Genomic DNA, 14974 nt, shown 5'->3' on the forward strand with positions numbered 1-14974 from the left:
TCCAAATCCCACATTTTAGTATTTCTTCAGTCCTTTGACCATGGGATGACTTTCATTACAGTTTGTCAGGATTAGTCTTTTCACTTGTTTGTCCAAAGTAGAAGTGCTGAGGCTTAGGAAAGGGTTCTGGTAACCTCTGAATTTCCAGCACTTTGTGTATATGGATATTATGTGGACAAGCATGAATGCTTTTAAATGTCCACTGAAAAGAGGGATACAAATACGAATGATACTCTAAATGCTTGGATATCTACAGGTACCTTTTCTGTTTTTTTTTTTTCCTCACATGGTACTAATTTAAAATCTAGGTGGGTTGTAAGACAGAATTATTTTATGAATCACTAGAGGATTCATAAAGGCAAAAACTCTGGCAGTTAAACTGATATTTTTGATAGTATGATGCATCCTGCAGAGGTGTTATATATGGGGAAGCTCTACATCATAGAAGTGATGAAATACAGTGGTTCTAAGATCACATCTGTGAAGTCTTAAGTGATTTTGAAGAAGTCAAAGTGTTTAACCCTGGTGCTGCTTCAGATCTCATCCATGTATTGCCAGCATTTTTCCCCTTCATTACTTCGTTTTGTATGGCTACCGTGGACACTGGTGAATGGACTTAATTATGGTGGAGTTGAGCCTACATTTAAGGAAAGAATTTTTTGTACATTTCTTTTAAAGGGCATTTGAGACAGATTATTGTACTCCAGTCTTGCCATATAGCCTACAGAGTGACCTGCTTAAAATGCAAATCTGGCTGTCATATCCTACAGCCCTTCTGTAGCTTCTTTTTCCCCTGTATGCTTTAACACACTGGTGTGCACCAGACTTTTGGCTTCTGATTCCTCAGTTGGAACACAGTGTGGTCACCTTTGCTAGAATGTACTGTGAGCTTAAGAGAGCCGCATGCTCTGCTATGGAGCAGAATGTATACCTTGCATTCAACAAAGGGACTGTTGAATGGACACCAAAACATGTTGAGAACTGCTAATTCATAAGATAAAATGTTTCTCATCATAAGAGACCTGGCCACTGCCTCCTACTTCACCTAATTATTGGCTTCTTTCTGCCTTACACTTTATACTCAGGTAATACTGAACTGTTTATAGTTTCCTTGCACATATTCTATGTTTTAATCTCTATACCTGCATTGCCTGGGGTTTTCCTCTGCTTAGGATCTCATTGCAAATATATTCTTCAAAAACTATTTTTTTCTTTAGAAATGATTTTTTGCATTCCTATCTTTCCATGAAACTGAGTTGCTTATCTTCCTCTTTGCTGTTACACTGTGCATATTTCTATCCTTGTATTTACTCCATTATGTTGGAATTACTTTTATAGCAAGATTGTGTTTACAGGGAACTGTCAGAGCTTCTTGAGGGCACGGACTCGGCTTTATTCACCTTTTCTCTCCAGCAGCTAGCACAGTGCATGGCACTATCTTCGTTAAATTATTTGCTATACTAAATGTAACTGAGGCTAGAAGGAACAGACAGTCTGCATAGAATATACCTGTAGGTTGTAGATATGCTAAGTTTTAGTAAAAAAAAAAATTACATTTTAATCAGTTTTAAGTATTTATGATTTCTTTTTGTTCTTTTGCATGCTTCCTTGGCTGGATGGCAATAGAGAAGAAGAAAATGAGGTAAGTATAATTTAATTGGGTATTCAGTGATCATGGGATTGAAAACATTCAAAAGGTAGCTGTCGTTTTAAATGTGAAATGAAGTAACAGTTTTCGCTTAATTTTGTTTTTGGATCTATAGTAACTCATTTCAGTTAGGGATGTTGTTTATGGCAGGAAAGTGGTTTTTAAACTTCGGAGCTTCAAGAGCTTTAGTCAAGGTAAAGGAAGCTGGTAACTTTGGAGACAGCTTTTTACCTGTTTTTATGTATTGAGCTTCCATGTAAGGTTTAATATGAAAAGTGAATTCATTTTCTTAAAAAGTATTTGAAGACCACACTGCTGTATGATAATGCATGTGAAAACATTTACTGTCCCACTTAAATGGTTACTACATAATTTTGAAAACTGATTTCATATTTTACCATATTGGAGGGGAAAACTATTCTTTTAAATAGCCAGAGTTGATTGAAGACCATCAATCAGAAAAATGTTGTAGATGACATATGTACCATCTTTAATTTAGGCTTGAGTTTGTTGGTGTAGATTTTTCTGATGTTCTCTCTACAACTTAGGTTATGCCTTTAACTTCTAAAGCTCACCATTTCCTTTGGTGGTTTGGCAAATGATGGAGGGAGAGGTCTTCTTAGGTATATTCTTTGTAGTTGTTACTTGCAGTAGAATCAGACTATAAATTAGCATGGCCTTGGTGTGTGGGGCTCAGGCAGACACAGCAGTAGTGTACCAGGGCAGAGTAATTTCCAGAAAGGCAGAAAGGTCTGCTTCTCATTTGGTTTCCTTATCTGTGAAATGAGTGAGAAGGGACACTGCTCTGCAGCAGTGGTTTCCCAAATCTAGGAAGTCCATCAGAATTGCCCGAGGTGCTTATTTTCAAAAAACAAAAAATAAACTTTCTTGTTCACCTTAGAGCTGTTGAATTGATATTCCCTGGAGTTTTGTCACAGATCTGTATTTCTACCAAGCACCTAAGTGATTCTGTGTGATGCCAGGAGACCACTGGTTATAATGACTTCTGATGTTTCTTCTCAGATAGAACACAAGAACTAACTGTTTTCATTACAGAGGTAGATGTTAGCTATTTTTCTCTATCCACATGTCCTTTTGTATTATCTTGAAATACACATCAGATTTTAAAAAATATTCTCGTTAAAAATTCTGCCCCCAAAATAGTTATAAAACTGGACAAAATTCTTTATGTAAGAGACAAAAAGAATGGAAAAATATGGGTAATTGTTGAAATGGGGACTGAGTACTTAGAGGTTTATTATACTAGTCTCTATATTTTTTAGTGTATTTAAAACTTTCCATAATAGTTTTTTAAAAATGCTCATATAGCTTAGTCTAATTCATGCTGTTTGTCATTAAAAAGGACTTTTCATTTCCCTGACATTTTAAACTGTGATGCTAGCCTGAACTTTATTGTAGTAATAACCGCTTTTTTTGTTCATTTATAGGCAAAGATTGAAAATGTACAGAAAACAGGTTTCATCAAAGGACCAATGTTCAAAGGTGTTGCTTCTAGTCGGTTTTTGCCCAAAGGCACCAAGACAAAAGTTAATTTGGAGGAACAGGGACGACAGAAGGTATCATTCAGCTTCAGCCTTACAAAGAAAACTTTGCAGAACAGGTTTCTGGCTGCACTTGGGAATGAAAAGCAGAATGATACTCCAAACTCTCCAGCTGTACCTCTTCAAGTAGACTCAACACCTAAAATTAAAACAGACATTGGAGATACCTTAACTACTGCAGAAGAATCTTCCCCACCAAAATCAAGGGTAGAATTGGGCAAAATTCACTTTAAGAAACATCTGCTTCATGTAACATCCAGGCCACTGTTGACTACTACCACAGCAGTGGCATCTCCACCTCCTCCCATAGTACCATTACCAGCAATCATAGCAGAATCAACAACTGTAGACTCTCTACCTTCATCTCCACCTCCACCACCTCCACCTCCCCAAGCTGCAACACCCCCATCACCAGCACCAGTAACAGAGCCAGTGGCCTTGCCACACACACCAGTAACAGTTGTGATGACAGCACCAGTAGATGTATCCACTAGAGCCTTGAAGGAACCACCAGTTAAAATTGTACCAGAATCTTCAGAAGTGGACACTAAGCAGGACACTGTATCCAATAGTTCAGAAGAACATGTAAGTCAAAATTTGAATGAGCAAGCAGATATTCCTTCACAAAAAGAAGATTCCCATATTGGGAAGGAAGAAGTTCCAGATAGTTCTAAGAGTAGTCTGGTCTCTAAAAAAACAGGTTCTAAGAAGAAATCCTCACAATCTGAAGGCACCTTTCTTGGTTCAGAATCTGATGAAGATTCTGTACGGACTTCTTCAAGTCAAAGATCCCATGATTTAAAATTTTCAGCAAGCATTGAAAAAGAAAGAGATTCAAAAAAGAGCTTAGCACCTTTAAAAAGTGAGGATTTAGGGAAATCGTCACGATCTAAAACAGACAGAGATGATAAATATTTTAGCTACTCAAAACTTGAAAGAGATACTCGGTATATATCTTCTCGCTGTAGATCAGAGAGAGAGCGAAGGCGGAGCAGATCTCGTTCTAGATCTGACAGAGGCTCTAGAACTAGTTCATCCTATTCCCGATCAGAACGATCCCATTATTACGACTCTGATCGTCGCTACCATAGGAGTTCCCCTTATCGAGAGAGGGCACGCTATTCTCGGCCGTATACAGATAACAGGGCACGAGAGAGTTCTGACTCAGAAGATGAGTATAAAAAGACATACTCAAGGAGAACCTCATCTCATTCCTCATCTTACAGAGACCTAAGGACATCATCATCCTATTCTAAATCTGATCGGGACTGTAAAACTGAGTCCTCTTACTTAGAGATGGAGAGAAGAGGAAAGTATTCTTCAAAATTAGAAAGAGAATCCAAAAGGACTTCAGAAAATGAAGCAGTGAAAAGATGTTCTCCCCCTAATGAACTGGGATTCCGACGGGGATCATCATATTCCAAGCATGATAACAGTGTTTCCCGTTATAAATCTGCCCCTTCAAAACCTATATCCAAGTCTGATAAATTTAAAAATTCTTTCTGTTGTACAGAACTGAATGAGGAAATCAAACAGTCTCATTCTTTTAGTTTACAGACTCCTTGTTCAAAAGGTAGCGATTTAAGAATGATTAGTAAAATTCCTGAAAGAGAAAAGACTGGGTCTCCATCTCCATCAAATCGATTAAATGATTCACCTACTTATAAAAAGTCAGATGAATTGCCTATTTTTAAGTCTGAATTTATAGGACAGGATAGCCATGATAGTATTAAGGATTTAAACTCTTTATGTAAAGTGAAGAATGATCAATTAAGAAGTTATTGTCCCACAGAATTAAATATAAATGGATCTCCTGGGGCAGAATCTGATTTGGCAACATTTTGCACTTCTAAAACTGACACTGTTTTGATGTCTTCTGATGACAGTGTGACTGGATCGGAGGTATCCCCTTTGGTCAAAGCATGCATGGTTTCATCAAATGGATTTCAGAATATTAATAGATGTAAAGAAAAAGACTTGACTGATACTTGCATGCAGCATAGTAAGTCAGAAAGCCCTTTTAGAGAAACAGAACTTCTGGTGTCCCCACACCAAGATAAACTTATGTCTTTGCCAGTTAGGACTATAGATTATTCCAAAACAATAGTTAAAGAGCCAGTTGACATGAGAGTTTCTTGCTGTAAAACCAAAGATTCAGATATATACTGTACTTCAAATAACAACCGCCCTTCTTTGTGTCATTCCGAAGCTGAAAATATTGAGCCTTTAGTTACGAAGATTTCTTCAAATAGCTTTATGAATGTGCATTTGAAATCGAAAACAGTTATATGTGATAATAGAAATCTGACAGATCAGCACTCAAAATTTGCATGTGGCGAATATCAGGAGACTGTTGGTAGTACTAGTTCAACTTCTGTTAATCATTTTGATAATTTATATCAACCTACAGGGAGCTCATGTATTGCTTCATCTCTTCAGAATCTTCCACCAGGAATAAAAGTGGACAGTTTAACTCTCTTGCAGTGTGGAGAGAACACATCTCCAGTTTTGGATGCTGTGCTGAAGAGTAAAAGCGCAGAGTTTTCAAAGCATGCAGAGAAAGAAACAATAATAGAAGTAGGTAGTGGCCTTCCTGATTCAGGAAGGGGATTTGCTTCCTGGGAAAACAGGCATAATAATGGGTTGTCTGGGAAATGTGTGCAGGAGGCTCAAGAAGAAGGAAATTCCATATTGCCTGTTAGAAGAGGAAGACCAGAAACCTCTATAGATGAAGAAGGTGGAAGAGGACATGCACATACTTCTGATGATTCAGAAGTTGTATTTTCTTCTTGCGATTTGAATTTAACCATGGAGGACAGTGACAGTGTAACATATACCTTAAAATGTGACAGTAGTGGTCACGCCTCAGAGATTGTGTCTACTGTTCATGAAGATTATTCTGGTTCTTCGGAAAGTTCAGGTGATGAAAGTGATTCCGAAGATACAGATTCTGATGATAGCAGTATTCCAAGAAACCGTCTTCAATCTGTTGTGGTTGTGCCAAAAAATTCTACTTTGCCCATGGAAGAAACAAGTCCTTGTTCTTCTCGGAGCAGTCAAAGTTACAGACACTATTCTGACCACTGGGAAGATGAGAGATTGGAGCCAAGGAGACACTCATATGAGGAAAAATTTGAGAGTATAGCAAGTAAAGCCTGTCCTCAAACTGAGAAGTTCTTCCTTCATAAAGGAGCAGAGAAGAATCCAGAAATTTCTTTTACACAGCCCAGCCGAAAACAAATAGATAATCACCTGTCTGAAATTGCTCATCCTCAGAGTGATGGGGTTGATAGTACGAGTCATTCAGATGTGAAATCTGACCTTCTAGGTCATCCAAATTTTGAGGAAATAGTGAAAGCCAAAATAGCTTCTAGGCAGCAAGAAGAGCTGCCAATTTATTCTTCTGATGATTTTGAAGGTGTCTCAAATAAGTCTCGGCAACAGACTACTTTCTCCAACAGGCCAGACAGTAGACTGGGGAAAACAGAGCTAAGTTTTTCTTCCTCTTGTGAGATATCTCGAGTGGATGGTTTCCATTCATCAGAAGAGCTCAGAAACCTAGGGTGGGACTTCTCTCAACAAGAAAAGCCTACTACCACATACCAGCAACCTGACAGCAGCTATGGAGCCTGTGGTGGACATAAGTATCAGCAAAGTACAGAACAGTATAGTGGGACACGTAATTACTGGCAAGGCAATGGCTACTGGGATCCAAGATCAGCAGGTAGACCTCCTGGAACTGGGGTTGTGTATGATCGAATTCAGGGACAGGTACCAGATTCCTTAACAGATGACCGTGAAGAGGAGGAGAATTGGGATCAACATGCAGGATCTCACTTTTCAAGCCAGGCCAGTAAATTTTTTCTATCCCTTCAGAAGGACAAGGGGTCAGTTCAAGCACCTGAAATAAGCAGCAATTCCATTAAGGACTCTTTAACTGTGAATGAAAAGAAAGATCTTTCGAAAAACTTAGAAAAAAATGATATGAAAGATAGAGGACCTCTTAAGAAAAGGAGACAGGAATTGGAGAGTGATTCTGAAAGTGATGGTGAGCTTCAGGACAGAAAGAAAGTCAGAGTGGAAGTAGAGCAGGGAGATATAGCAGTGCCCTTAGGCTCAGCGCTAGTTGGGCCTTCCTGCGTCATGGAGGACTTCAGGGACCCACAGCGGTGGAAGGAATGTGCCAAGCAAGGGAAGATGCCTTGTTACTTTGATCTGATTGAAGAAAATGTTTATTTAACAGAAAGGTAAGCCAAATTAATATGTGCTTGTCAAGTTTTAACCTCTTTTTGTGGGAGAAAAAAATTGGCTTTCAAAAGTTCAGAGTATATGAGTTCAATTGTATGAAATACAATTGTGATAAAATGTAAATTTAAAAATCTGAAAAGTATATATACCTATTTAGATTTGATGGCATAGAGTCCCTCCCCCATTTTTTTTTTTTCCCTGAGAAGGAAATGTCTAATTCTTTTTTTGGTCTCATTACCTCTTTGGTTCTAAAAGTATAGTTTAGACCAGTCCAGTTTTTCTTAAACTTCTTTTACATATGAAACTGTGACAGAAAGTTAAAGAAAACTCTCCAGCAAAATAATCTCTTAGAGAAGGAAAAGTAGTTAATGTTGGTTAAGGATTTTTTTCTTTACTTCATACTGAACATTTTTGAAAAATATGTTTAGGTACTTTATAAAGCTGGAACTAGATTAGAACTTAGTTTTCTTTTGTCATGTTTTTAAATCAGTTGCTAATAGATTGAACTTGACAATAGCATAACAGATTTTTAAGAAATAAATGAAGAAATGGTTTACCACAAATCCCCAACATGAAACAAGATATAATGGGAATAGTATAATGAAAACATATTCCTCTAGAGGAGAGCTGCTTAGTCTCCTCTTTCACCTCTCTTTGATAATCTTCTGATTTTCCCGATGTAAATATATGTTAAATATGCCTTAAAAAAATTTAACCTAACCACCTAACACCTTTTGGAAATTTCTCTTCTGGTTGAGAATCAACCCAGCCATCCCTTTAAGCATTCAAAAAATTTTTAAATGAAGACATTTTTCACTGTGGTTAAGGTAAAAAACTTCATTTTAAAGTTAGACCTGTCAGAAGTTTTTCCTAGATAAAGAGAGCCTCTTACAATTACATTGATTTATATCTAGTTGTAAATTAGGTTTAAATTCAGAATACTGAGTATTTTAAGTGGTACTCCTTAGGAACTGTGTGAGTAGAGTGGTGTAACTTTCAGGATATTTGTAAAAGAATAGAAATAAAATTAATCAACCCAACCCTCTGGATTTTATTCAGCAGTGAGTTTCAGATGCATATAAGACTGTACATAATAGATTTGATTGGTGGGAGGCATTAGAGGGCCTTTTTGGAGTGGGAAGCATTTACATATATTCACCATTTTAAGTGTCTGTTAAAATGTGGGCATCTATAGGAGCCACCAAGAAGCAAATTATTGTAAAATAGCCTGAGCATGTTTATGTCGATTGAAAATAGGCTTCCTGAAAGAAAGCTGTGCCCATTAGTACTGATCTGGCCTTCTGGAGCAATACAAAATATAGCCACTGCTGATTCTTCAAAGTTAACAGCTTTCTAAGTACTTGTCAATAGGTACTTTGCTTATCTTTAGTTATTTTTCTTCAGGTTCAACATATTCTTACACTCATTAATGAATTATATTCTTAATTGATCCCAGGTGAATCATTCTTGTTACTCAAACTTAGTGGACACTATCATGACATTTTTTAGGTACTTTATAAAACTGGGACTGTGATAGGACGTATGTTGAAGGTGAAAGCAGATTAGTTAGGAGATTAAGACAGCCACTTAGAGCAGCTGTGATCTTCACTTGTCTGATAGTTGGAGAGTAAGTCATATTTCCATAATCTTAAGGAGGAGATCTTATTTATCCTTCTTTGAATTTTTTTTCTTCTTTTTGCCAAGGATCAAAAAATAGAGTTCAACAGAAAGGCCAGTAAATTATCATATTTTCACTTTTGCTTTGCAGAGTCTGGCATAGGTTTTCATGAACCCAGTCAATTTTGAAGTTTCCCTTCTCCCCCCAAATCTGCCTTGAGAAAGTCTAGCCCTCTGTAATAATAGTATTCTATAAAAATATATACATCATTCTTTTTTTAATCATTCATGTTTTTCAAAGCAGGATTTGTACAAAAGTGATGTTACTGAAGGAGTCTCTAAAAGATTTGATTAAGCTAAATTCTTAATTAAAGACTTTTTTAACCAACTCCTTTTCTTCAGCCTTCTATCTCAACTATTATTTGTACATCCATGAGTACTGATTCTTAAACTTTGATTAATCAGCTGTGTTACTGTTTGATACTCATGAGTTTTCTTATTTTTCTCCAGAGCCAAATATGACCACTTACACTTGAAATTGCTCAGAATTTGAGGCTTAGCTGACAAGAACTAGGAAATAAGGACTGAATCCAAATGACAGACATGAACTTACCCATCCTCCCATTTGCTAGGGCTGAGGTTGTTTCTCTCACCTATCTTGCAGCACAGTTCATAGTGTTTTCAGTCTCAAAAATGTTAGTGATTAGATGTTTTCTTCCTTTTGAATTATTGACTTGGCTAGAATTATTAAATGTAAAACTAATGAGATTTAGCACATATTTGATTAATATATGTTACATCATTGCCAGGGCATTTATTTAACCAATTTTAATAAAACTTCTACCCAACAGAAAGAAGAATAAATCCCATCGGGATATTAAGCGAATGCAGTGTGAGTGTACACCTCTTTCTAAAGATGAAAGAGCTCAAGGTGAAATAGCATGTGGGGAAGATTGTCTTAATCGTCTCCTCATGATTGAATGGTAAGTAAACTAGAATGCTCTGCCTTTAAATGTCTCTAAATATTAGAAAGCATTATTAATGAAGAGTAAAATTTAACTTCTCTCCTTCTACCTGTTGGTGAGTATTTATAAGCAATGAAATCTCCCATGTGTAATAACATTTACAAGGAGACAAATTTCCTTTGCATTGTGCATTGTTACACTTTGTAAGTGCTCTGTAAAGTAGCCCTAACACTAACATAGTAATAATTTTTATCCAGTCTCCTTTTATCTCTTGTAAGATACATGTCCTGAGAGATGGATATTGGTACTTTTTAGCTTTTACTATAGAATGAGCTAAAATCCAGACATCTCAAAAGTACTTAAAGTAAGATGTCTTCCTCTCCTAAACCTCAGTCTGTCTAATTGTAATCTTTCCAGATGAGCCTATACCAGCATAGGTGGACATTTCCTCTTTTTATGAACAGAAATGAAATTTTACTATATGTACTTTTTGGAACTTTGTTCCCCCTCACCCCCCACCTTTTATTTTGTTATTTAATTTTTATTTACTTTTGGGGGGGAGGGTTAATTAGGTTTATTTATTTTTTAGAAGAGGTACTAGGGATTGAACCTAGGACCTTGTGCATGCTAAGCATGCGCTTTACCACTTGAGCTATACCCTCCCCCAACACACACTCTTAACTGAATATGTTTTGGAGACCTATTCAGAGCTACACATTTAGACCTACCTGAATTTTTTCTCTTGGCTGCAAGATGTATTCTGGTCATAGTTAACCCAAAGTTATTGATCTTCTCTTGATAGACATTTGCTTCTGTGTTTTTCATATAAACAGTAAATATCTTTACATTAAAAATATGTTTTTTTAACCAATCTGATTGAAAATTGTATCCTTATTTTCATGGAAAGAATATTAAGGTGGTTTACAGTATAGGTACCTTATTTTTAGTGTTAATGAAATCTTTTCTTTTAAAGCTCAGTTTTGGTTTTGCTTATGTTATAGTGTTACAAAAAAACCATGTACCTTAAAGAAAACGAAAACATTTTTGGTATTTTTTAATGTAAACTAAAAGCAGAGGTGATGTAAACATGTAAGAAGAGGAAACGTAACAGCACTGTTCTCCTAATTTCATGTTGTTGCCTCGTCTCTGCATTCTTCTGGCTTTTCCTGCCAACCTTGCTGAGCAGATATGAAATATAGAATTTCTGTTTTCATGTTATTCCCATGCTCCAACTTTTAGTAATTCTCAGGATTAGGTTAAAATGTAGCCTGGTATTGAGAGCCCTTCAGTACATCAACAACCTGCCTTTTCATCTTCCAGCAACCCACCTTTCTTATCAGTTATCCTTAGCTGTTTTATTCCCCTTTCCTCAAGTATGCCTTGATTCCTATTTCTGCACACAGGTGGCCACTGTTGTTTTATCTCGTTTTCCTTATCTGTCTGTATCCTATGTGTCATTAGACATTCTGCTTTAATCCTGCTCCCTCCTGAAGGCTCTTTATTGCTTCACTCCAAAATGAATCCTCTATTCTTCAGGCATTTGTAGAACTATTACTTACTGCTGATTTAGGTATAAATAATAATGTATTGGAAATAATTGGTGATTTCTATTGTAGCCTTACTCAATATTAAAAGCCTTTTTATCTGTCAGCTTTGGAATATTAAGAATTCAGTAAATGTTTGATTTTATTTTTATTCCAGGACCCATGGGAGAAGAGTCTTGCCACTTTATATTGTATTCACTCTGAACAATGATAGGTCTAATGATGACTTTGATTTCCCTTAAATGGAGATCAAGTAGTTAGCTACATTCAGAAGGTGAAATTAATGATTACTAGAGTGGAATGTTAAGAGAAGGTGCACTGTTGGAAAATAAATAAATAAGTTGTCAGAGTACTGCAAGCTTAACCTGCAGCCTGGAAATGTATCTTGAGACACTCAGGGAGTGGGTGATGACCAGATGGCAAAGCTGTATTGTGGGCATGATCTGTTTAAGTAATAGAGTAGACACTCAGTTCTAAGGAATCCCTTCATGATGCAAAGAATTATTGAGGAAGGCTCACTGGGAGGTTTACCACACATATGCTGATTATGCCATAAAGATATGGATATATTTACATAACACATTCTTATGAACACGTTTTGGCTCTTTTGCTGCTTTGAAGAATTAATTTGCTCCATTTTTCATTTCAGTTCTTCCCGGTGTCCAAATGGGGATTATTGTTCCAATAGACGGTTTCAGAGAAAACAGCATGCAGACGTGGAAGTCATACTCACAGAAAAGAAAGGCTGGGGCTTGAGAGCTGCTAAAGACCTTCCTTCGTAAGTTATGTTTTAATCACCTTTCACTTCATTTGTTCTGTTGAAGTTAGATACTTTGTAGGAAAATAATTTGTCTTTTACACTCAAGTTTAATAATGATTATGTGCAGGATAACCACTTGGTAGCTAGTTTGTTTTTTCAGAAATTAATAAGAAATCTCTTCTGCCTATATATAAGAGAGCAGTTTTTCACTTGTGACATTTGGGTAGACACATCCTTCTTTGATAGTTATGTTACTTTAAATTCCAAGTAATTACCAGGTGTTTTCTGTAGACCCCCAGAATCCTTTGAAATTCTATAAAAAGGAGTTGGGATAGAATCTATTAGTCTATATAAAATTGAGTTGGGATAAGAGTAGAAGAGAGTATTTGAAGATATTAAGGCTGAGAATTAAAGCATACTTGACAGACAATCAGTAAACATTTTTTAATGAATAAATGTTGCCTTCTGCCTAACTCATGTAACTTGTATATGTAATGCAGTAAAAGTTTCAGTTTATTTTCTACCATATTCAGCATTTTTAACCATGAATTTTCTTACATATAGCATATTTAAGTATTATGAAGTTGAGTGCTCTTTTTCTTTAAACATACACAGATTACATGTGTTTATGAATGAAGAATTTTTTTTAAATGCATCAAAGGAATAAAGGAAGAAAATAAAATATTTACTGGATTCTAGTGATGTAAGCAGAACTACTCTTTCAGAATCCTAAGCATATGGCCATACTTGGATGGTAATTGGGTGGAGTGAGGGATTTTAGTCTGTTTATTATGGGGATTCAAAGCACAGGTAACAAACAGCCTGGTAATAATAACCATTACCACCATCTGGTAATTTAGTTTTCTGACAGGAATTCTCATACATTTTGACAGCCAAATCATTCTGTTTTTATTGTCAAAATAGGGAATGGTGTTCATATTCCTCTATCCTTTGGGAACCAACCAGAGAAAAGCATACTTTATTATATTAGGAAGTGGGTAGTGGGAACCTCATATATTTCCATTTTCTAGTATTATCAAAATATCTTGTTTCACAATTGGTTTTAAATTGTTTCTTTGAAACAAGTATCTTACAGAATCATTTCAGTATGTTCTATATCCAATTCATTGGATCCTATGTAATAGTTTAAATAAATAATAGACTGAGCTCCCCTTGAGGACTATTGACATCAAACTCAATACTTCCCAAGGTAATCCAGTGCATTTCTAAAATCCCTAACTCTGGTCTAGATACAGGTTTTCAGAAATGCTATCTTTTATTCTCCTCAGGCCAGCCAGGCTTTTCTTTTCTCTTTGAGAATTCCTCCCTCCCTCCCTCCCTCCTTCCCTCCCTCCCTCCCTTCCTTCCTTCCTTCCTTCCTTCCTTCCTTCCTTCCTTCCTTCCTTCCTTCCTTCCATCCATCCATCCATCCATCCATCCATCCATCCATCCATCCTTTTTTTAATGAAATCCAGTTTGGACATAAACCTCTCTTGCAGAGATAGTGGTAGGTGATATGTCTGGATGCTGCCTCTTGGCAGAGCCTGCACTAAAACACATAGCTTCAAATTTAGTGTAAATTCTTGTTATATGCACCAGAGACTCTGATGGCTCAGGAGTCCTTGTACGTTATGGGGAAGGAGATTGGAGAAGGGAGGAGAGAATGTGTGACTGGTACACACAGAGGTTAAAATTTCCTAAAGCTGTTTAGTTTTCCTCAGCTACTCACAAAAGAGCCCTGCTTTGGTAAGATATACCAGGACTTAATATTTCCATGTTTCCCATACTTCCACTCTTAATAACTTTAATATATGCTGATGGTAATACCATCTAAGGAAGGACTCAGGCTGGCATATAGCCCAAAGTTCAGCATGGCATCATATTTTTGAGTTTTCATCTATGTTTTATAGCATGTATCAGCACTTTGTTACTTTTTATGTCTGAATAATACTCTTTTGGGTGGATATACCACCTTTTGTTTATCCATTCATCAGTTGATGGACATTTGGGCAAATACAACTTTTCAAAAAGTCTTTTTTTCCCATAACTTTTTTTCTTTTTTTTCCCCATAATGTTTTCTGAAAACATTGAAAAGTTGAAAGAATTGAACAGTTCATGCCCATATAACCACCACTTAGGTTCTAAAGTTGTTACCATTTTGCTCTGTTTGCTTTGTTATATATTTGTCATCTATCCAACTCTTTGTCCATCCATCAATCCATCTTGTTGATAAATTTTTAAAGGGAGTTGGAGGCATTACCTTTAACCCCTAAACTTTCCATAGCTATAGCTATCTAGCTTTGCAGTGTTAGTGATAATTTCAGTCTCCTTCTGGCCTTCTGCCTGCCACAGTGGAACCCTGTTACCTTTAACAGGCTTTAAGAAGTTTTGTGATGAGAACTCATTTCTGGGAAAAATTTCAGACTTAGAAAAAGATAACTAAGAATTGTTAGATTCTTTGCCTTTACTTTCAGGGCCTTTAGTCATTGCAAGCCATTTTGATGTTCTGGGTTTTTTTGTTTTGTTCTTTTTTTTGTTGTTGTTTTTCAATATTTATCATTATCCATTCTGTTTTTAAATTTTTTATTGACATATAGTTGATTTACAATGTTGTGTATGTTCCTGGTATA

General features: G+C 36.3%; 1 protein-coding gene across 4 annotated transcripts in view; it reads left to right on the forward strand.

Moving 5' to 3' along the window:
- SETD2 (SET domain containing 2, histone lysine methyltransferase) overlaps positions 1 to 14974 on the forward strand; it is a 114511-nt gene that overhangs the window by 25657 nt on the left and 73880 nt on the right. For all 4 annotated transcript variants that reach the window (XR_012500014.1, XR_012500015.1, XM_074345018.1 and 1 more), the window contains exons 3-6: positions 1627 to 1642; positions 3097 to 7457; positions 9927 to 10058; positions 12234 to 12362. Coding sequence is in view for 2 of the 4 variants with exons in the window: in XM_074345018.1 (XP_074201119.1) it covers positions 1627 to 1642; positions 3097 to 7457; positions 9927 to 10058; positions 12234 to 12362 (4638 nt within the window). In the remaining 2 variants the exon portion in view is untranslated. The remainder of the gene's footprint in view (positions 1 to 1626; positions 1643 to 3096; positions 7458 to 9926; positions 10059 to 12233; positions 12363 to 14974) is intronic.

Source organism: Camelus bactrianus, chromosome 17, assembly GCF_048773025.1.
Source record: "Camelus bactrianus isolate YW-2024 breed Bactrian camel chromosome 17, ASM4877302v1, whole genome shotgun sequence".
Classification (NCBI taxonomy): domain Eukaryota; kingdom Metazoa; phylum Chordata; class Mammalia; order Artiodactyla; family Camelidae; genus Camelus; species Camelus bactrianus.